This window comes from Aquarana catesbeiana, linkage group LG12, assembly GCF_042186555.1.
Source record: "Aquarana catesbeiana isolate 2022-GZ linkage group LG12, ASM4218655v1, whole genome shotgun sequence".
In the NCBI taxonomy this organism is placed as follows: Eukaryota; Metazoa; Chordata; class Amphibia; order Anura; family Ranidae; genus Aquarana; species Aquarana catesbeiana.
Window position 1 is genome coordinate 58,254,969 of NC_133335.1, and position 23,508 is coordinate 58,278,476.

The window sequence follows — 23,508 nt, forward strand, 5'->3', positions numbered from 1 at the left end:
TGTGTACATTAATGAGGAAAAAAAAAATGACATTAAATGATTTTAGCAAATGGCTGCAATATAACAATGTGAAAAATTTAAGGGGGTCTGAATACTTTATACATACATACATACATTTTTTTTATCATTATACATACACACAAGTGGTTAAAATGCAGACTTTTTTGTACTAGTCATTCAGCCAGTATAAGCCCTCCATGAACTTCCTATTATGGTGATAACGCTAACTTAGTGTGAGCCTACACAGGAGCAGTATTGTCCCCTTTAGGACACATACTCCCGATGCTGCCTACAAACTTACACTGTTCACCTGCATATAAGGCTAACCTCTTCACTGCAGGCACAGCCACTTCCCACCGACAATAGCCCCTGGGTGCATGGAATGTGTAGTTCATTGTGAGGTGGTTATTTCAGAGACACAACTGGGTTGATTTATTATAGGCAAATAAGATGTTCCCTTTGCAAGGGAAGTTGCACTTTGTAAAGCAATTTCCATGAAAGCTTAGTGAGTGTGGTAAAAATGTATTTTGTAAAGAACACCCAATCACACGCATCGGGGGGAAAAAAAAAAAACCACCACACAACACACACGCAAAATAATGCATGAATTTGTACATTTTTCAGAAACTTTTTACATTGATGTCTGTACATCTGTAAAACTATTTAAACAGAAAATAAAATAATGGATGCTTGCACCCTAGAAATATCTACTTGTATTCATTTTTTTCTGGGAATTTAGTTATACTTTAACCACTTCCCACCCTATAGCAAAATGACAGCCGGGAAGTGGTTCAGTTATCCTGACTGGGCGTCATATGATGTCCAGCAGGATAAGCCGGGGGCGCGCATCGCAGCGAGCGGCGTTGTGTCAGTCTGACACAACACTGAACTTGGTAAAGAGCCTCTGACGGATCACAGTGTATTCCTCATTCACGTCTTACAGACGGAAGTAAAGGAGAGCCGATCGGCTGCTCTCCTGACGGGGGGGGTCCGTGCTGATTGTTTATCAGCGCAGTCCCCCCCCCCCGTGGATGCCCACCCAGGACCACAAAGGACACCCACCAGGTATGCCACTCTGGACCACCAGGGATATGCCAATCAGTGCCCATCGGCAATGCCTGTCAGTGCCACCCATCAGTGACCATCAATGCCGCCTATCAGTGCCACTCATAAGTACCCATCAGTGCAGCCTTTCAGTGCCCACCAGTGCCACCTATTAGTGCTGCATATCAGTGCAGACTTTCAGTGCTCACCAGTGCCACCTATCAATGCCCATTAGTGCTGCATATCAGCGCCGCCTATCAGTGGCCAGTGCCACCTATCAGTATCCATCAGTGCCATCTCATTGGTGCCACATCATCTGTGCCGCCTTATCAGTGCCCGTCAGTGCAGCCTCATCAGTGAAGGAGAAAACTTATTTACAACATTTTATAAACAGAAACAAAGAAACTTTTTTTTTTTTTCAAAATTTTCGGTCTTTTTTTTTTATTTGTTTAGCAAAAAAAAAAAACAAACAAACAAAAAAACACTGCAGAGGTGATCAAATACCACCAAAAGAAAGCTCTATTTGTGCAAACAAAAATGATAAAAATTGTGTTTGGATACAGGGTAGCATGACAGCGCAATTGTCATTTAAAAAGTGACAGCGCTGAAAGCTGAAAATTGGCTTGGGCAGGAAGGGGGGAAAGTGCCTGGCATTGAAGTGGTTAAGCCATTGGACTTTAGTCAATCTATTGTTTGTCGAAGCAAATAGCTTTGCAATCATTGTTTTATACAGGCGTTAAAAAGGCAGGGCTCAGTACACATTACCTGGCAAGCATACAAGGCCACATGGTTTAGCATCTACAATGACACTTCAGTTGCTTTGTGAACAAATCTTACAGTGTTTAGCCGGTGCACTGCAAGCCCATTCACAACCCAACACTCCCTCTGAAAGACCTCTTAACCGGCAAAGCATTGGAGGACCAAGTGGATGCTTCCCAAAGGCCAGATGGCATCCAGTACCAACGCAAATATCAGGGACGTGCAGGGAGGTCAGTGACTGGTGAGGCACCGGCTAGTATCAGAGCCAGATACACACAGGTTACATACGCCGTGATCGTTTGAGCGAGAGAAATAATTCTAGCACTAGACCTCCTCCAACTCTAAACATGTAATCTATAAAAAATGTTAAAGCATCCCCTCTGGAGATTTTTAATAACTGAAGTTTGGTGCCATTCCACGAGTGTGCGCAATTTTAAAGCGTGACATGTTAGGTATCCATTTACTTGGCGTAGCATCATCTTTCACATTATACAAAAATATCAGGTTATCTTTAGTGGGTTTTTTTAAAATAAATATGTCTATTTTTTGGGTTCTGAGTAATTTTTTTTAGCAAACAAAAATATGATTATTATTATTACATGTAGGAGAGAAGTGTCAGAATTGGCCTGGGTGGCAAGGGGTTAATTACCATAAGTAATATACAAATTAGGGTGGGATGCTCAGATGTTGCAGGTGACGAAACGTGTCAGTTGGGGCTATACAACAACCAACAGTGACGTGAACACGCCATTCGGGGATACCACCAACATTGGAAAGCCGTGTTGTAGTCGGTAGGATACGCCGCCACACTCCCCGTTGGCGCTATATCGCTTATGTCATATGCCTGTTTGATTTTGCAACCTTGTAAGTTTATGTCCTATAAGGGGGGAATTTCATCTAATAAAATCAGTTTCAAACAGGATTACGCTATGGAGTTCTTTCTCTCCATGTGAATGAGCTCATTAGTGAGTGACCCGTCCCTCGGCTGCAACAGGACCATTTATGCACAATAATACTACAAAGTTCGTAAAGCAACAAGGTAATTATCTGTTTGACAAATGTTCCTGCCTTGAAAAAAATTCTTCTTTTGTGTTTGATCTCATCCTTGGACATGAACTATATACAACTATGGTTAAAGTGTTCATTCTAGTAAAATACAAGGTTAAAGGGGTTGTAAAATCTCGTTAATTAAAATAACAAACAGGTTATACTTACCTGCTCTGTGCAAGGGTTTTGCACAGATCAGCCCCAATCCTCCTCTTCTGGGGTGTCCCGCTGGTGCTCCTGGCTCCTCTCCTTTATAGGGTGCCCCAACGGAGAGCCGCTTTCCATGGGCGCACGAGTGAAGGCGTGCTCCTGAATCTCACTGCTGCGACTATTGACACATTCAGCAGGACTCGGTCCCACCCCAACTCCCGTGTCAATGGCTCCCACTACCATCAATCTGTCCAATGAAGAGAGAGTCCCTGGAGCCGCTGGGCTCGTGCGCATCGTTGGATCGGGCTCAGGTAAGTAAAAAGGTATGGTCTGGGGAGAGCTACAGCAAAGAAGGTTTTACACCTTAATGCCTAAAATGCATTAAAAGGTAAAAAACTTTGAGACTTTACAATCCCTTTAAGTACTTAACACGTGCAACTTCTATTCGGATACATTTTTGGTTATTCAGAGATTCGGATGTATCACATTGTATTAGTTGAAATTTGTATTGTTTATTCATTTTGTAACGAACTCCAAACTTTTAGGACGATATGAATTCAGATTGGTCGAAAAATGATCGACCAATTTAAATTCTATGTGAAGAATAGCTGTTGGTTAAGGAGTGGCCTGGGATGCCGGCCACTGCGTCCTAAACAACCGATGACTCATCAGCTGTCAGCGGGCTTCCCCACTGACAGCTGAAATGTAAACAAAAAGAATGCCGGCAAAAGAAAAAAGTCTGAAAAAAAAAAAAAACCCACCAGTGTGGGCCCCCCCCTCCTGTTAACCAGTGCCACCTACCAGTGCCCATCAGTGCTGCCAATGAGTGCTCATCAGTGGCACCTATTAGTGCTGCCCATCAGTGGCACGGTCAGGGCTGGGCTCAGCCCTTCCTTCTCCGAGCTGGCTGCTCAGTTGTCGGCTAATTGCCAGCTTCTATCTCTCCAAAATTACTCAGCTGTTGATATCCTGCTTGTCAGTCCTGCCTACTTAAGCTGTCCAGCCCAGAGGATCTACGCCTTCACCTTAGTCAACATCACAGAGACGCTCTCCTGCATTCCTTTTAAAAAAGACTTGCTTGGCTGACATCCCTTCTGGCTGCTTGCTGTTTTACTACGCTCATCTCTGGCTCCCTGACGTTTGGCTTGTCTGACTATCCGTTCCGGTTCCAGAACTCTGGCTATGTTTTTACTACGTTTGTTCTATTTACTTTTATTAAACAAGTGTGAACTGTACGTCTGTCTCGGTCTGATTTCATGGTTTCGGACAGGCACCCATTAGCGCCCATCAGTGCAGCCTCATCAGTGACTCCTGATTAGTACCCACCAGTGCTATCAGTGCCACCTTATCAGTGTAGCCTCATCAGCGCACATCAATAAAAAAGAAAAAAAATTCTTGTTTGCAAAATTTTCTTTATCAAAACTTTTTTTTTTCTTCTTCTTTTCAAAATTTTCAGTAATTTTTTGTTTTAGCAAAAATAAAAAACCCAGGAGGTGGTTAAATACCACCAAGAGAAAGCTCTATTTGTGTGAAAAAAAAATGATAAAAATTTGATATGGGTACAGTGTTGCATGACCACGCAATTGTCATTCAAAAAACACAGACAGTGACAGAGCTGAAAGCTAAAAATTGGTCTGGGCAGGAAGGGGGTATAAGTGCCCAGTAAGCAAGGTTTTGATTTTTTTTTTTTTTTTTTTTTAAATCTCAGCTTTTTCTGTGTTGCAGGAGGTGACTTCACTAGCCTTCCAGCGAAATGCCTTAGAAACAATGGGTACCCCATATCTCACCAGTAGACACTGCAGCCCAATGCAAGAGTGTCTTATGAGATTTGGGATGCCCAGGATATCACATTGACAGTACTGTCACCTTGGCACCCACAGGAAGAAAAGGAGGTAGGGTACGTATATAATCAAACTTTTTTTTTTTTTTTTTACATAAAAGGTATATTTTTGCAGTACTATGAGTCATTCATTCATTCTGCTGTTACTCCTTCCTACATTTAAAAAGGAAGATATGTGCTCACAAATGGAAAGCCTACAGTATTTATATTTGTGATCGGTCATCACAGTGTGCACATGGTACAGAGCTGGTCAGATTGGCCCTGTACAAAAATGTATCTGGACTTTTTAAAAGGTAAGCAAACTTAATACTTTAAAGCACTGGCATTCATTAATAAAATACAAACAGCTGCAAAATAATGCATAAATCTGTACATTTTTCAGGCTTTTAACATTGATGTCTGCACATCTCTTAATACTGTTACACCTGAATGCTTATGGTAAAACAAAAAAAAGACCTGTTTCCACTTCACCCACACCCACCCATGGTGGTTTTTTGAAGCATTTAAATACAGAAAAACTCACCTGAGTCCACTGTCACTTCATTTCCCATGGCACGCTCTCTAATAGCTGGATCAGTCATTGAAAGGTCCTCATTTTTTTTCTACTGCTCAGCTGACCAATTTTTCGTCTGGCGCTTGTTATAAAGTCACACTGGAATGCTCAAGGACCATGTTGTGACCCTGGGAGAGCAACACCTGATGTAAACTTGTGGCAGTCAAGAAGCAGCTCCCATATCACTAGGAAGAGGCGTGGGCACTGCAGACTGGCCTCTCCACTCTACAAAGCAGAAGTATGAAGACCTGGGAACAAGCTTGTCATGTAACCCAAGTTTTATATAAATAATTGGACATTTTAGGTACTTTTTTACAATACAAAATATAGATTAGGTTGAAGAGGGTGGCATGGGAAGGGAAGTTTTTTTTTTCCTGATAGAGAAAAGCTTTAAACAAAAATTAATGCGATACTGTGTTTGTATACTGGCTTTTTTCACAAAAATTTCTTCCACAGTTTTGTTTACATTTTATAATATATATATAGCTTCTTTTACGACATCTTCTACTTTGGCAGGTGTTGATTTAAAAAAAAAAAAAAAAAAAGAAGAAGTGTAAATTTTTTTTTTTCCCCCTGCAAGTTGTGTAATTTTTAATTACATTAATACTCTCTGGTACAATGCACGACAAAGGTGTTTATCAATAATCAGTGATTTTCCTAATCGGCGCCCTCACCCTATTTAACCATTTCTCTAAAAAGTCATACAGTGTGGTTGGACTGATATCATTGATATACAGTAAATGCAAAACAAGAGAATGCAGTGGTGTCCCTATGGGGGTGCAGGGGGTGTGGACCGCAGCCAGGTGACACCCACCAGAGGGGTGACACTATCACGTAGGAAGTGATAGCTGACACCCACATCCGTGACAGCGCATCATCCGGCATCCACCCCATATCATTTACAGGGCCCGGTTTGGGGTGCGCACCGTGACTGTGCATTGCTGGCCTGAAACTAGTCTGCACAGTGCCTTGCAGGGCACTGTAGCAGGCTAGACAGGAGACAGCCCTATGAGGGGGTGACACCACATTTTACCGCACAGGGTGACACCAGCCTTAGTGATGACAATGAGACAATAGAACACTAAAGAAAGTAGCCCAAATTTCCAAAAATAAAATCAGAACAGCACAAAAGAAAGATCCGGGGGACAGGAAAAGTAAGGAAGTAAAAAAGGTCAAAACAAGTTTCCATCAAAATCTAAGTGTCAATGTGAACCTTTTCATTCTTTCTATACTCATGAGACAATAGACTAAACGATGAAGGCTCTTTGAAAAGAAAAACCATCTGGTTCTCAGCCACACTTAGTGTTTAAAGAACTGCATGAAGAGATGGGACACTTATGCCTCGTTTCCACTGAGCAGATCGGTTCAGTTTGGTTCAGTACCGTACGCTATTTTGAGTGTTTTTATGAAAGCGGCCCATACAACCGAACCGCACCATTCAGGGTCCTGCTTCAGATGTGGGGCCATAGAAAATGGTATAGTACGGTACATTACACTGATTGGCAGACGTGTGGACGCCATGCTAGGCATTTTTTCTAAACCCGACGTATGGCCCCTGGCGGTCCAACTTGCAGTGAAAACGCTCACCTGAATAGGCCGGACCAGGGGCGTCGGGAGGGGGTGGCTAGGGGGGGCTGAAGCCCCGAATTGGTCCCCGAAAAGCCCCGAGTGTCAAGAAGGCACTGTTCAGTTGTTAGCCCCAAGCGCCGCCGGCCGCTGACGAGCGGGGACCGGTCTGATCCGCCGAGTGCGGCCGAGTGTGGCCGAATGACATACAGGTGCCGCCTTCTGGAGCTATGATGGACGTCCCACTGGTCCAATGCTGGGACCGCGGGACGTGTGACGTCCCTCATAGGCGCTGCAGGCTCCAGAAGGCGGGAATTACAATTCGCCGCGCCACATCACTGAGATCCCCACTCGGTGCTGAGATAGATCAGGGCAGCGGAGGAGCCATCTGGCGAGACATGCCAGTGACTGCACCGATGATTGTAGAAGAGGGGATGAGGATAACCTGAAGAGGAGCCCGGTGCTGGGGTGTGTTGGTGACCTGAGCTGTGCTGGGGGCGGATGGCAGAGTGAAGAGCTCCGGATCTCTGTGTGTCTGTCTGATCATGGGCACCGGAGTGTGCAGCAGGAGGCAGAAGAGTCTTCTCCATACCGCCTTGTGCCTGCTGGCCGTGCTGGGACTGGGAGGCAGGCTCTACTTTGTATAACTTACTATGTGCAGGACAAAGCCCGGAGCTCCAAGGTCCAGGCGATGAAATTCAAGCAGTCTCCTCTTCTCTGGCTGCCTGCTGTGCCACATGATGCGTGGGCTGTACACCGCACACTACGGCTGAACTGAACTGCAGGACACCTGGACACATGAAGTCTGTCTCCTGGTCAGGTAGGTGAGGTCAGTGTATGTCAGGTCAGTGTATGTTAGGTAGGTCAGTGTATGTATGTATGTCAGGTCAGTGTATGTTAGGTAGGTCAGTGTATGTATGTATGTCAGGTCAGTGTATGTTAGGTAGGTGTATGTATGTATGTATGTATGTATGTATGTATGTATGTTAGGTAGGTAGGTGTATGCATGTCAGGTCAGTGTATGTTAGGTAGGTGTATGCATGTCAGGTCAGTGTATGTTAGGTAGGTGTATGCATGTCAGGTCAGTGTATGTTAGGTAGGTGTATGCATGTCAGGTCAGTGTATGTTAGGTAGGTGTATGCATGTCAGGTCAGTGTATGTTAGGTAGGTGTATGCATGTCAGGTCAGTGTATGTTAGGTAGGTGTATGCATGTCAGGTCAGTGTATGTTAGGTAGGTGTATGCATGTCAGGTCAGTGTATGTTAGGTAGGTGTATGCATGTCAGGTCAGTGTATGTTAGGTAGGTGTATGCATGTCAGGTCAGTGTATGTTAGGTAGGTGTATGCATGTCAGGTCAGTGTATGTTAGGTAGGTGTATGCATGTCAGGTCAGTGTATGTTAGGTAGGTGTATGTATGTCAGGTCAGTGTATGTTAGGTAGGTCAGTGTATGTATGTATGTATGTATGTTAGGTAGGTAGGTGTATGTTAGGTAGGTGTATGTATGTCATGTCAGGTCAGTGTATGTTAGGTAGGTGTATGTCAGGTCAGTGTATGTTAGGTAGGTGTATGTATGTCAGGTCAGTGTATGTTAGGTAGGTCAGTGTATGTATGTATGTATGTATGTATGTATGTATGTATGTATGTCAGGTCAGTGTATGTTAGGTAGGTAGGTGTATGTCAGGTCAGTGTATGTATGTCATGTCAGGTCAGTGTATGTTAGGTAGGTGTATGTATGTCAGGTCAGTGTATGTTAGGTAGGTGTATGTATGTCATGTCAGTGTATGTTAGGTAGGTTTATGTATGTCATGTCAGTGTATGTTAGGTAGGTTTATGTATGTCATGTCAGTGTATGTTAGGTAGGTTTATGTATGTCAGGTCAGTGTATGTTAGGTAGGTCAGTGTATGTCAGGTAGGTCAGTGTGTCAGGTAGCTGAGATTAGTGGTCAAAATTGATGGGCACTGCTAAGCCCCAGGCAGCAACCAGCAAGTAAGCTTACCCCCCGCCACACAACCCCAGCGCTCAGCCAAAAAACCCCGTGCCATGACCACTCTCGACCCCCCCCCCCCCAATCGGTGCCAGCATCGGACTTCGGGCTGAAGCCCCTGGTCTTTTTGCCACCTAGCAACGCCCCTGGGCCGGACCATTCTAGGCCTTCCAAACTGTACCGACCCGAACCGATCCGCTCAGTGGAAACGAGGCATTAGAAGCTGAGAGAACTATACATCTAGAAATAGATTGTTGGCCACATATGCAAAGTTGCACTAAACAGTACAATACGCCAATGTACTTGTTTAAAGAATAAACTCCCAAACAAGCCTACTCAAACTTCATTGAGCTATATTGTAACAATGTATCCTTTTGAGATTTTCATTGATTTTCTTCATCTTTAGGCATGCAAAGGTTTCACAGTAGATACGGTTGAATAAAGACGCCAGTCCATCCAGTTCAACCTGTGTAGGTGTATTTCAATATCGATAATCATTTCCCATATCCCTGTATTTTGTGTTCACTAAGATGCACGTCCATGAGTCTTTTAAAAACTATCAATATGCCCCGCTGACACCCCCAATTGTGGAAGAGAGTTCCACATCCTTATCGCCCAGACAGTGAAAAACCCCCTACACAGCTTAAGGTTAAACAGTTTCTCCTCCAGTCTCATTATGTGGCCCTGTGCCCGCTTACACTCCCTGAGATGGAAAAGTTTTCTTCCTATGGTGGGATCACCATTCAGGTATTTGTATACAGCTATATCATGTCTCTTCTCCAGAGAGAATAAGTCCAGTGCTTGCAATCGTTCCCCATAATTTGAGGTCCTCCACTCTGCCTAATAATTTTGTTGCCCTTCTCTGGACTCTCTCTACAGCTCCAACACATCCTTCCTGAGGATTGGTGACCAGAACTGGACGAAATACTCCAGATGTGGTTGAACTGGAGTTTTATAAAGTGGCAGGATTCCCTTTTTTATGAATGCCATCAGTCCACTGGCTTTGTTTACTGCAGCTTGACATTGTCTGCTATTGCTCAGGTGGATATCTTAGTGTTAGTAGACCATTTTACAAGATTTGCTCAGGTATATGCAACCAAGAGCAAATCAGCGAAAGCTGTTGCAGACAAAATATTCAATGGTTGGTCTTGAAATTTTGATTCCCTACCAGAATTCACTATGATATGGGTAGAGAGTTTGAAAATCAATAGTTTTTGGCATAAGGCAAGCAATGTCACATCCAAAACTCTTATACTACGCTATACCACCCAGACAAGACAATGGACAAGTTGAAAGATTCAATTATACCCTTCTGTCCATGCTTTGTACCTTGTCACCAGAAGTAAAACAGAACATAAAAGTTCACTTTCGCAGGTAGCACATGCATATAAAATTGTACTAAGAGTGAAGCTACAGGATATTCTGCTTTCTTCCTCCTTTTTCGGAAGATCTCCAAGACTACCCATTGACAGCAGGGGCGTACATACAGGGGTCACAACTGCGACCCGGCTCATTGCCCCTGAAACATCAGTATTCCGTACAGATCACCGACTCTGTTCTTTCATACATGAGGCATAGTAAACTGTTTACTATGCTTCAGTTTGTGAATGAACAGGAAGCTCTGTACAGAGTATTTTTTATGTCCATTTATTCTGTGCAACTGAGTCTGCAGAAAAGGAGAAAGAGCTGTGTCCTTAATCTTCTCTGTCTCAAAGGTGAAACATTAGAGGTCTGTTTAGACCCCTGAAATCACACCAAAGCCCCCCAAAAAAGGGAGTTCTAAAATATTGTAAAAAAAAAAAAAAAAAAAATTAATTAAAAAAACAAAAATAAAACTACTACTGACACCAGTGGCTTAAATACTAGGGTCACAAAGGTCATACTTGTGACTGGCCCTGTCGTTCTGCCACTGCGGGGAGGCCCCCGGCCGCGGGTCAGGGGCCCTATGTTTTTTTGCATTGGGGCCCTGAAGGTTCTAGTTACAACTCTGACAGCATGTTTGATACTCCAGTAACTGGAAAATATAAAAATGTACTCTGAATACGTGAATAAGAGAGACAAGAGAATGACTGAGAGGAGAGAGGACTACAAAATTGCTTTGAAAACAACTACAGAAAGAGGAAAAGAACACTATGACGAGAAGATTCATGGAACTGAACTCATACCTGGTAGTATCTTGTAGGAAACCTTGCAGAAAGAGAAAATCCTGGAAAACTGAAATCGTATCGGAAAGCTACCATATATGAAATTCTTAAAGAGCAGAGTAAAGACAGCCCAGTGTATGAAGTCAAGCCAGGAACAGGCAGAAAGGAAATTCTACATCGTAATTCGTTACTGCCATGTGATTATTTATCTGTAGATCAAGGTCAGATAATGCCAGAGAGACCCACCGCAAGAAAGGAAGAAAAATGCCAAAGTACCAAAAACAGTTAACACAAAACACCAATTTAATTCCAGTAACTCAAAGTGACACAAAGACAAACTCAGCAGACTGGAATCCAGAAGCTGATAAGTTCTATCCCTGTCAGAAAAAAGTAAAAATGCTATAGAGAGATAGCTACAGAACATAATCCTGCAGATGAAACATGGAAGAAAAGACTTCATCACCAAAAAACACAGCAGAGAATGGAAAGTGATAAGGCTGAAAATAAATACTATTCCTTCAAAGAGAACTAAAAAGAATTACAAACTGACGAGCGGGACAACCTTGTGGACCATACCTCTACCTTTCAACCCTTTTTCTTCTTTCTTTCCTTTTCTCCACCTTACGATTAAAGCTCATTATCAGAATTTATTTGACCTATATACACTCTACTTGTAAACAATATGTATAGTAGGTATAAATCATTTAAATACCTACAAAAGTAACTAAGGAAATGATATATATCTTTAATTTAGGTTTATGTGAACCCAATGTTTAATATTTGAAATTTCATGATATTTACCTATATAAACCCTACTGTAAAACAATGAGCTTACTTTATAGATCCTTGTAAACTTACTTTATGTATCTTTATAACATTGTATACTCAATAAACTTCTTTTGACAAGGAAAATAAATACTATTCAGATTCACTTCCTCTATGAAAAGTACAATCCAACAGAACAGAAGACAACCAAAAGACTTTTACTCATGATTATTGATGAGCCGAACACCCCCCGGTTTGGTTCGCACCAGAACTTGCGAACAGACCAAAAATTTGTGGGAACACTGTTAAAGTCTATGGGACACGACTGTGAAAAATCAAGTGCTAATTTTAACCGCTTGCGGACCAGTCGCCGCAGATTTACTGTGGCAGGTTGGCTCCGCTGCGCCAAATCACGTTATTGTACGTGATCTCGAGAGGTCCGGATAGCAGGCGTGCGCCACGAGCTCCATGAGTCTGACCACGGGTCCCGCGGATTCGATGTCCGCGGGGATACCTGGGATCATCTCACGGAGAGGAAGAACGGGGAAATGCTGATGTAAACAAGCATTTCCCCGTTCTGCCTAGCGACACTGACACTGATCACAGCTCCCTGTAATCGAGAGCGATGATCAGTGTCCTGTCACACATAGCCCATCCCCCCACAGTTAGAATCACTCCCTAGGACACACTTAACCCCTGCAGCGCCCCCTCCTGGTTAACCCCTTCACTGCCAGTCACATTTACACAGTAATCCGTGCATTTTTAAAAGCACTGATCGCTGTATAAATGTGAATGGTCCCAAAATAGCACCAAAAGTGTCCGATCTGTCCGCCATAATGTCGCCGATTGCTGCCATTACTAGTAATTTAAAAAAATGCCATAAAACTATCCCCTAATTTGTAGACGCTATAACTTTTGCGCAAACCAATCAATAAACGGTTATTGCGATTTTTTATGTAGAATATGTAAAAATATGTAGAAGAATACATATCGGCCTAAACTGAGGGAGAAAAAAAAAAGTTATATTTTTTGGGGGATATTTATTATAGCAAAAAGTAAAAAAATATTGCTTTTTTTTTCAAAATTGTCACTTTTTTTTTTGTTTATAGTGCAAAAAAATAAAAACCGCAGAGGTTATCAAATACCACCAAAAGAAAAAAAGGACGTCAATTTTGTTTGGGAGCCACGTCGCATGACCGCGCAATTGTCAGTTAAAGCAACGCAGTGCCAAATCGCAAAAAGTGCTCTGGTCAGGAAGGGGGCAAATCCTTCCAGGGCTGAAGTGGTTAAAGGCTTATATGCATGTTATTGCCATTGGGGACCCGGGTCCTGCCCCAGGGGACATGGATCAATGCAAACAAAAAGCTTTTGAAATGGCCGTTTTTTCAGGAGCTGTGGATTTTAAGAATGCTTAAAGTGAAACAATAAAAATGAAATATTCCTTTAAATATTGTGCCTGGGGGGGTCCCCTTAGTCTGCCTGTAAAAGTAGCAAATGTTTCCCATGTGCAGAAAAGTACTGCAGCAAAATGACATTTGTAAAAGGAAAAAATGTAATTTAAAATTGCTCATGGCTGTAATGTATTGCCAGATCCCGGCACTATATACATAAAAAATCATTTAAAAAAAAAAAAAAAAAAAAAAAAAACCAAACAAACAGTGTGGGCCCCCCCCAGTTCTTACCAGGCCCTTCAGGTCTGGTATGGATATTAAAAAGGTGAACTCCACGCCAAATTTTTTTTTTTTTTTTTTTTTTTTTTTTTTTAAATGGCGTGGGGGTTCCCCCCCCCCCCCCCCAAAAATCCGGATGAGGGGAACCCATGCCGTTTTTCTTAATTCTGTCATAGGGCTCCCCTTAACCACTTCAATACACTATATTATCTATTGTACACTGCACTATATACCATGCACTAAATATATGAGTGATTTCGCGCAAAACAACAAAAGTAACTAAAAGTGCCAATAAATATAAATTCTTGCAAGTGACCTTATTAAATCAATGATTAAAATATACACCAGTGAAAAAAGTGGATTCCAAAATTAATTAATCGTGATACAGGAGAAAATATATAATGACATAAAAAGTGCAATACCCTACTAGTGGTAAATGTAGGGAAAAATAATAGCAACAAATAAATAGTGAGTCTTCAGTGTGTGTAAAACATCTTCAATGCTCTTAAAACAGTCCGTGGATGTTAGATTAAACAAAAATGGGAATGAGGCGATCGTGCTGAATCTTCACAAACCCATGTTCACATTGTCCTTACCTTCAGGGGCTTAAAACAAAGCCTTGTAGATAGTGCTGCGTGTTAGTAGAAAAGGATGTTCCAATTCCTGCCGAGTGATGATAGCTGACTCAGGATGGTTGGTTGTCAGTGCTGGCTCTGCAATGCATTAAACTCCGGATCCTGGAACTCTTGCCAAGGAAACAGAAAAAACAACAATGGGACCTCCCATGGTGTAGTATAAAAAGACTCCGATTTATTTAAGTTAAAAAATAAAAATAGACAGCGCACTCTGCATATAGTGCCTGTGATTATACAGTGTGTGGCGATACAACGCCGTCACCGAGTACAAGACTTCCGGTGCACAGTGTCAGCAGAGGGGGTTAGAAAGTATTTGGCTGCTGTGTCTGTCAATTGGTTGCGCTTCCGGTTCCTACGCATTACGTCACGTGACCTCGTGACTTCCTCAGGGCTGTGGTGGTTATGTGTACACTATAGATTTTGCAGCAACACAGTTTTAGTTTTTTTCAGTACACGGCAGCCCTTGTGCCATTTGAATAGTAGCGCAGAGGTCCTCCCACTATTATATATACCATGCACTGTATTCTATATACTACACTGAGGGCACTATATACTCTGAACTACAGTATATATACACATACACACACTATACGGACAGCACTATATACTCTGCTGAAAAATTGGGCCTTAGGTGTTGGCAGAACACAGTAATCCCTCACAGTTACTCTTGTTGGGTGCAGGAACGGTCCCTGCTGTTAAATATTATATCAGATGCTGCTTGCCCTCTTTTAGTGGCCTGTGAGCCTCTGCCTCTCCTTGGAGGGATTCCGGACATGATGGGTATTTTTTTTTTTTTTTTAAACACCGCACTACACTGTATTATATATGGTGTACACTGCCTGAAGTGTATTTAAAACTGTACACACTATTATTTACTGTACACCCCCAAATGCACTGTATGTATAGGCTACTCTGAATGCAGAGTATCTCTCTCTCTCCAATACTTCTTTGCTAGAATGTAAGGTAGTGAGTGTACAGCTTGTATAACAGTGTAAATTTGCTGTACCCTCAAAATAACTCAACACAGCCATTAATGTCTAAACCACTGGCAACAAAAGTGAGTACACCCCTAAGTGAAAATTTCCAAATTGGACCCAATTAGCCTTTTTCTCTCCCCGGTGTCATGCGACTCAGTGTTACAAGGTCTCAGGTGTGAATGGGGAGCAGTTGTGTTAAATGTAGTGTTTTTGCTCTCACTCTCTCATACTGGTCACTGGAAGTTCAACATGGCACCTCATGGCAAAGAACTCTGAGGATCTGAAAAAAAAGAATTGTTGCTCTACATAGAGATGGCCTAGGCTATAAGATTGCCAAGTCCCTGAAACGGAGCTGCAGCATGGTGACCAAGACCATACAGCGGTTTAACAGGACAGGTTCTACTCAGAAAAGGCCTTGCCATGGTCAACCAAAGGAGTTGAATGCATGTGCTCAGCGTCATATCCCCCACCATATATATATATATATATATATATATATATATATATATATATATATATATATATATATATATATATATATATATATATATATATATATATATATATATATATATATATATATATATATATATATATATATATATATATGGGGTGGGGGAGGTTCAGCCTCTCAGTGCTCAGACCATACGCCGCACACTGCATCAAATTGGTCTGCATGGCTGTCGTCCCAGAAGGAAGGCTCTTCTAAAGATGATGCACAAGAAAGCCTGCAAACAGTTTTCTGAAGACAAGCAGACATGACATGGATTACTGGAACCATGTCCTGTGGTTTGATGAGACCAAGATTAAATTATTTTGTTCAGATGGTGTCAAGCGTGTGTGGCGGCAACCAGGTGAGTACAAAGACAAGTGTGTCTTGCCTACAGTCAAGCATGGTGGTGGGAGTGTCATGGTCTGGGGCTGGGGCTGCATGAGTGCTGCCGGCACTGGGGAGCTACAGTTCATTGAGGGAAACATGAATGCCAACATGTACTGTGACATACTGAAGCAGAGCATGATCCCCCCTTCGGAGACTGGGCCGCAGGGCAGTATTTCAAGATAGCGACCCCAAACACACCTCCAAGATGACCACTGCCTTGCTAAAGAAGCCGAGGATAAAGGTGATGGATTGGCCAAGCATGTCTCCAAACCTAAACTCTATTGAGCATCTGTGGGGCATCGTCAAACGGAAGGTGGGGGAGCGCAAGGTCTCCAACATCCACCAGCTCCGTGATGTCATGGAGGGGCGGAAGAGGACTCCAGTGGCAACCTGTGAAGCTCTGGTGAACTCCATGCCCAAGAGGGTTAAGGCAGTGCTGGAAAATAATGGTGGCCACACAAAATATTGACACTTTGGGCCCGGTTTGGACATTTTCACTTAGGAGTGTACTCACTTTTGTTACCAGTGGTTTAGACATTAATAGCTGTGTGTTGAGTTATTTTGCGGGGACAGCAAATTTACACTGTTATACAAGCTGTACACTCACATCTTTACATTGTAACAAAGTGTAATTTCTTCAGTGTTATCACATGAAAAGATATAATAAAATATTTACAAAAATGTGAGGGGTGTACTCACTTTTGTGAGATACTGTAGATATATCAAATACACTGCCACTAACTAACCTGCCTGCCTAATCTAGCTCAATTTCTCTATCTCCATCCACTATAACACACTATATGGGCCCTGTGTAAGCAGCCTTATATAGTGTGGGGCATGGACTTAGTCCCCCTGAGCCATGATTGGCCAAAGGCACCCTGTCTTTGGCCAATTATGTCTCTAAGGAGCGTGCTGTGATTGGCCAAAGCATGCAGGTCAGGTGTATGCTTTGGCCAATCATACAGCAATGCACTGCGGTCTTGCAGTGCATTATGGGGCACTCAAATTTGCAGCGAAAGCCCCATAAAATTTGCTATTTGGCGAACGGGCGAACACCCGATGTTCGAGTCGAACTTACGTTTGACTCGGACATGAAGCTCATCCCTACTTATGATATTTTAGGTCAACCCAGCTTTGCTACCAGGAATCCAACAATACAAGCTATAGACTGTTGGCGCTATATAAATCCTGACTAGAATTATGTTACCCATTTACCCCGAATTGTACTTAAAACTGTAGTAGGGTCCGCTTGTTAACTTGGATCTACTGGTAAGCTTATAATAAAGCTTACCTGTAGGTACAATAAATATCTCCTAAACGCGTTTAGGAGGAATTCACAATTTATGCAGCCAGTGAAGTCACTGGAGCATGCAAACTGCACTCTGAAAAACACGTGATAAACAAATCAGTAATAGAAGCATACAAAGTATTTTAAACAAGTGTAAACAGATTTCCAAAAATTCCAAAATCAGTCCCAATATAATATAGTTATATAGTGCCGCTTCAGCCCCGGAACATTTTACCCCCTTCCTGACCAGAGCACTTTTTAAAATGTGGCACTGCGTCGCTTTAACTGACAATTGCGCGGTTGTTCGACGCTGTACCCAAACAAAATTTGTGTCCTATTTCCCCCCCCCCACAAATAGAGATTTCTTTTGGTGGTATTTGGGGAGGAAAAAAAAAAAAAAAAAAGAAGATTGCAATAAGCGTATATTTATTAGTTTGTGCAAAAGTTATCACGTCTACAAACTATGGGAAAGATTTATGGCATTTTTATTATTTATTTTTTTACTAGTAATGGCAGTGATCTGTGATTTTTAGCGGTATTGTGATGGACACATCGGACACTTTAGACACATTTTTGGGACCATTGACATTTATACAACGATCAGTGCTATAAAAATGTACCGATTACTGTGTAAATGACACTGCTAGGGAAGGGGTTAACACTAGGGGGCAATCAAGGGGTTAACTGTGTGTTCCCCCAGTGTGTTCTAACTGTATGGGGATTGGACCAAGTAGGAGAGGAGACATTTGGCTGTCCCTACATAGTAGGAACAAACGGCATGTCTCCTCTCCTCTGACAGCACAGGGATTTGTGTGTTTATTAGGGCTGCAACTAACGATTATTTTCATAATCGATTAGTTGGCCGATTATTGTTTCGATTAATCGATTAATCGGTTAATAACCTTAGGAAAAAGTGTGGTGTATAATTTAGTTAATATGTAAAGTTTTTTTAAAAAAAGGCAATTTATTCTTAAATATCTCTCTGCAGTGGTAAATATAAATAACCAACTATACGGTTAGGGAGCAAAATATCTAATCCACTCTGAGAATAACAGACAGAAGAGATATACTGTATATACTATTAGAGGAGATATACTGACTATATTGATCTGTGTGGCCAGCATAAGGCTTGGTACACACCTATGCAGTTTGCTTTTGATCCGTTCCTGCAGTGCTTTTTGCTGTGCGTTTTGATTTTTGCGCATGTGATTTTGCGGCGATTTGCGTTTTTTGCAATTTTTTTGGCCAGTTTGTTGTTGGGCAAATTAAAAAACACAAATTGCTGCAAGAACGCATTACATGCATTTCTGTAGCTTCTCTATTGAAGTATATTGAACCGTTTTGCGTTAAAAGTCCCTGACCCTTTTCAAATACGCAGCGGCTGAAAAAGCGTAGATGTGAACTTGTCCCGTAGGAAACCATGTCAATGAACTGTAGTGCGTTTCTGCAAAAAGCACCACAAAACACACAGATGTGAACCAGGTCTAAGACGTTTAGTAACATAATGGGGTTAAAAAAACTAAAATTATAGTACAAGAAAAGCAGATAAACACTACTGTAAGGGGTTCATTTTTTTTTTTTTTACTGTAGAACTGTGAAAGTAATATTTACAGTAACAATTATTTGTTTTTTTTGTACTATAAAGGACTCATTTTAGTTTTTTTTTTAACCCCATTATGTTACTGGCCAATTAATCGATTATGAAAATAGTAATCGATTAATTTCATAATCGATTAGTTGGCGATTAATCGATTAGTTGTTTCAGCCCTAGTGTTTATACACACAAATCCCAGTGCTGGCGTTCGTGCACGCGCGTGTCCAGCGACGATCGCGGCTACGTGCATGGGGTCCCTTGCCGTGCACTCTCACTGCTCTTAAAAAGGAACCCGGTACCAGTACCGGGTTTCATGCAGGGGAGACATTCTGCCCCCGTATATGTATGAGAGCCGGTCGGAACTGGTTAATATGTGTAGGAAATTCCACCACTGGTGTCCACAAATCTTCCACCAAGCATCATCCACTATGCTGCGCCCACGATCACAGCTCCCAAAAGTGTGATACTGTAGGTTTCACTCAACAGAACCAATTACCTTAAATCAAAAATGATCGGCCAAGTGAGCTTTGTTAGTATGGTTTGCTCCCTGTATTCAATTAATATTCATCAACCATATTCCAATAACAGTTTTAAAAATTTTTCCCATCTTGCGATTAACCATAAAAAAGAATTCACAATAGTGAAGTATCACAACACTTGAGTTCATTTCAACTCCATTAAGAATTCTTACAAACAGCATTTAACAAAAAAAAAAAAAAAAAAAAAAACCACACTCAGTGGACCTGCTTCCTGTCAGTGAGCCAGGTCACCAGCATCTTAACCGCTTGCAGCTTTCATCACATCCGTATGTGGTACCGGTCACTTTGTTTTGTTACAAATGTATAGCAAGAATAGTTTTAGATGAGGGAAATAGGTTAAAGATAAAAAAAAAAAAAAAAAGTTGGCTGAAAAAAGTAAAAAAAAAAAAACAAACAAAAAACAAAAAAAAAAAAAAAAAAAAAAAAAAACCACACACGTTATTGGTGAAAACAATAAACTGTTGTGAAAAAAAATATATACTCACAAGCCACTTTATTAGGTACACACGTTAGTTTGCTTGGTAACACAAATTACTAATCAGCCAATCACATGGCAGCAACTCAACTCATTTAGGCATCTAATTGTGGTGAAGACGACTTGCTGAAGTTCAAACCGAGCATCAGAATGGGGGAGAAAGTGGATTTATGTGACTTTGAACATAGCATGTTTGTTGGTGCCAGATGGGCTGGTCTGAGCGTTTCAAAAACTGCTGATCTACTGGGATTTTCACGCACCACCATCTCTAGGGTTTACAGAGAATGGTACAAAAGACAGAAAATATCCAGTGAGTGGCAGAGGTCAGAGGAAAATGGACAGACTAGTTTGAGATGATAGAAAGGCAACAGTAACTCAAATAACTCGTTACAACCAAGGTATGCAGAATACCATCTCTGAATGCACAGCACATTGAGCCTTGAAGCAGATGACCACACCGGTTGCCACTCTTGTCAGCTAAGAACAGGTAACTGAGGCTACAATGCACACAGGCTCACCAAAATTGGACAATAGAAGATTGGAAAAATGTTGCCTGGTCTGATGAGTCTCGATTTCAGCTGCGACATTCAGATGGTAGGGTCAGAATTTGGCGTAAACAACATGAAAGCATGGATCCATCCTGCCTTGTATCAATGGTTCAGGCTGGTGGTGCAGTGGTGTGGGGGATATTTTCTTGGCACACTTTGGGCCCCTTAGTACCAATTGAGCATTGCTTAAATGCCACGGCCTACCTGAATATTATTGCAAACCATGGCCATCCCTTTGACTACAGTGTACACATCTTCTGATGGCTCCTTCCACCAGGATAATGCTCCATGTCACAAAGCTTAAATCATCTCAAACTGATTTCTTGAACATGACAATGAGATCACTGTACTCCAATGGCCTTCACAGTCACCAGATCTCAATCCAATAGAGCACCTTTGGGATGTGGTGGAATGGGAGAATCACATCATGGATGTGCAGCCGACAAATTTGCAGCAACTGCGTGATGGCATTGTGTCAATATGGACCAAAATCTCTGAGGAATGTTTCCAACACTTTGTTGAATCTATGCCATGAAGAATTAAGGCAGTTCTGAAGGCAAAAGGGGGTCCAACCCGGTACTAGCAAGGCTTACCCAATAAAGTGAATGGTGAGCGTATCAGTGCCGTTTCTTGGCCTAGGCCGACAAGGCATAGGCGTAGGGCAGCACAAAGCCCCCCCCCCCACACACGAAAAAAAAAAAAAAAAAAAAAACACCCCAGACCCGTCTTTCCGAGTTCCAGCTCCCGCGGCTGCCTCCTGCACAAATAAGCAGCTGGCTTGCTATAGTGCGGCACTTGTAAATAATATTATGGGCAGTATGCCGTGCTTGGCCGAGGCGGAGCCTTATTCTCCGCTTAACACACTGCATCGTCTGAGGAAGAGGAAGAGGAAGAGGTCATTATCAATTCCCTAATTATCCCTGGGAGGGCCGGAATGGCCCAGAATCGAGGAGGATCCCAGCACTGGGTGTGGCCTGTGAATTCAGCAAAGCTAAAATCTTTGGATGAGATCCAGAGACGGCTCATCTCAATGCAGGCAGTACAAGGCTCTCAGGATACCCCTCTGATCGGGTAAATGGACATCCATCCTCCCCCATACATAGAATGCTCTCCAAGTCATACATTGCCCCTCCCCCATACACTCGGTGCTCACCGATTCCCCTCACTCCTTGTGGTGACAAATCCCCCATGGCTCCTGACTGCAAAACTTTTGTAATGTGTGCCAAGCAGCCAATCACATATAAGTGCTCAATATGGAAATTAATATACAGATCTTGTTGCAATAAAGTGATCCATGCTGAAAACTCATTAAACCGTTCTCATTCTGTGAAAGTTCATGCACTGCAAAGTTTGCATTGATTATAGCATGTATGGAGCACTTTGCACATGCTGAAATCAATGCAAACTTTGCAGTACATGACCTTTCACCGAATGAGGACTGTTTAATGAGTTTGCATTGATTTCAGCATCTGCAAAGTTCTCCGTGCATGCTGAAATCAATGCAAACTCATTAAAGAGGAGGTCCAGCCCCGCCCCATCCCCCCCTCCCCCATGAAAAAATTAAAAGTTAGGAGCTACAAATTATGTAGCTGCTGACTTTTAATATTAGGACACTTATCGGTCCAGGGAGACTGATGTCGGCACCCCAGTCGATTTTTGGATCAGCCCTTGGGTGCTGCCGCCACCATACATGCAGGGGCGGACTGACCATTGAGCCACTCGGGCACTGCCCGAGGGCCCTGGGCCACTAGGGGGCTCCATCAGGGTTGCCAGCCTCAGTACAACCAGGGACAGTATGTAAAAATCTGTGTTTTTTTTTTTTTTTACATCTGTCTCTGAAATGTCCCTTACCGACATCCTTTTGGTCTAAAAATCCAGAGATTATAGCTGCCCTCCCCCCCTCTCCAGTACCTTCTCAGCCAATAAAAACATGTCTGTGTATACATGTATGTGTATACTGTGTGTGTATGTGATTGTAGTGTGTGTGTGTGTGTGTGTGTGTCCCCATAATCTCCCATTGCACGGGGGCCCCATGAGTTGTCAGTCCACCCCTGCATACATGTTAAGGGAAACCAATAGTGAAACTTCACAGTTGGATAGGTGTACAGTATGGTGCTGCGCTAATCCTACAGTAAAGCTGAAGATAGCAATATAGCTGAAAGTGCAGATGTCACTAGTGGAGAAGATATAACAGCTGATTGTGTTACAATTGAAAAATCACTAAATATATCAAGCTGGTGAGCACAGATAAAAGTGCAACACAAGAAATAAATATTATGAATATAAATAACAAAGAAGTTAAAAATAATCGTGCATAGTAGATTCGAAAAGTGACAAAGTGCAATATAGTTCAGTGCAAGGTAGCAGTAATATGCGTATAGTTCACATATGAAAGCGTACTGCAATATTTATAGAATTATATGCTAATATGATCCAATATTAAATACATTACTAAAAATAGTGCATAATAAAGAAAGTGCAGTGCAAAATTGTACAGTATTGTGCGTGTCATGCGCACACACACAGGAGCGTACTGAAATAGTGTCCAGTGTACAACACAGCACAGTGATAGATCTCTATACTGTCTATATTTCCCAATTCTAGGACACCAGATCAAAACATACAGTGCCAAGTGCAATAAAATAAGTGACAAAAATTCAGTCCATATTGTGCCAGTATCGCCTCCAGTGAATGTACACAAACAAATTCCTCCACACAGCGTTTTGTGAAGCAGATGGACACCGTGATGTGTATAAACCTGGGAGAAATATCGTGACAGAGATCCTACACTAGTAGGTAATGGCCCCTTACCTCATGTTACTGAACAGCGTTAGCAGCAAAGCTGATACTGGCCCCTTTTCATAACACTCCTGGACCCGAGACTCGTTCTCCCAGCATCTATGTCCCTCATAGGGTGCAGGGGGCCGTAGATAAAAAGAAGGGGACAGGACAGGCACTTCCCTTTGATTGATGCGTACGAGCCTGCTGCTCGTTGGTGTTATGCAAGCTCCACTCTGTCTTATGGGAGTACCCATGTTTTAATAAACT

The 23,508-nt window shown here is 42.2% G+C and overlaps 1 protein-coding gene across 3 annotated transcripts in view; it reads right to left on the reverse strand.

Moving 5' to 3' along the window:
* Positions 1-23,508, reverse strand: part of LOC141114274 (NXPE family member 1-like) — a 236,313-nt gene that overhangs the window by 119,156 nt on the left and 93,649 nt on the right. Inside the window, exon 1 of one of the 3 annotated variants that reach the window (XM_073607863.1) lies at positions 23,272-23,495. The exons of 1 other annotated variant lie outside the window; for it this stretch is intronic. In XM_073607863.1, coding sequence (XP_073463964.1) covers positions 23,272-23,495 — 224 coding nt within the window. Of the gene's footprint in view, positions 1-14,120; positions 14,248-23,271; positions 23,496-23,508 lie in introns of those variants that run through there. One more of the 3 variants, XM_073607865.1, reaches the window with a different exon arrangement.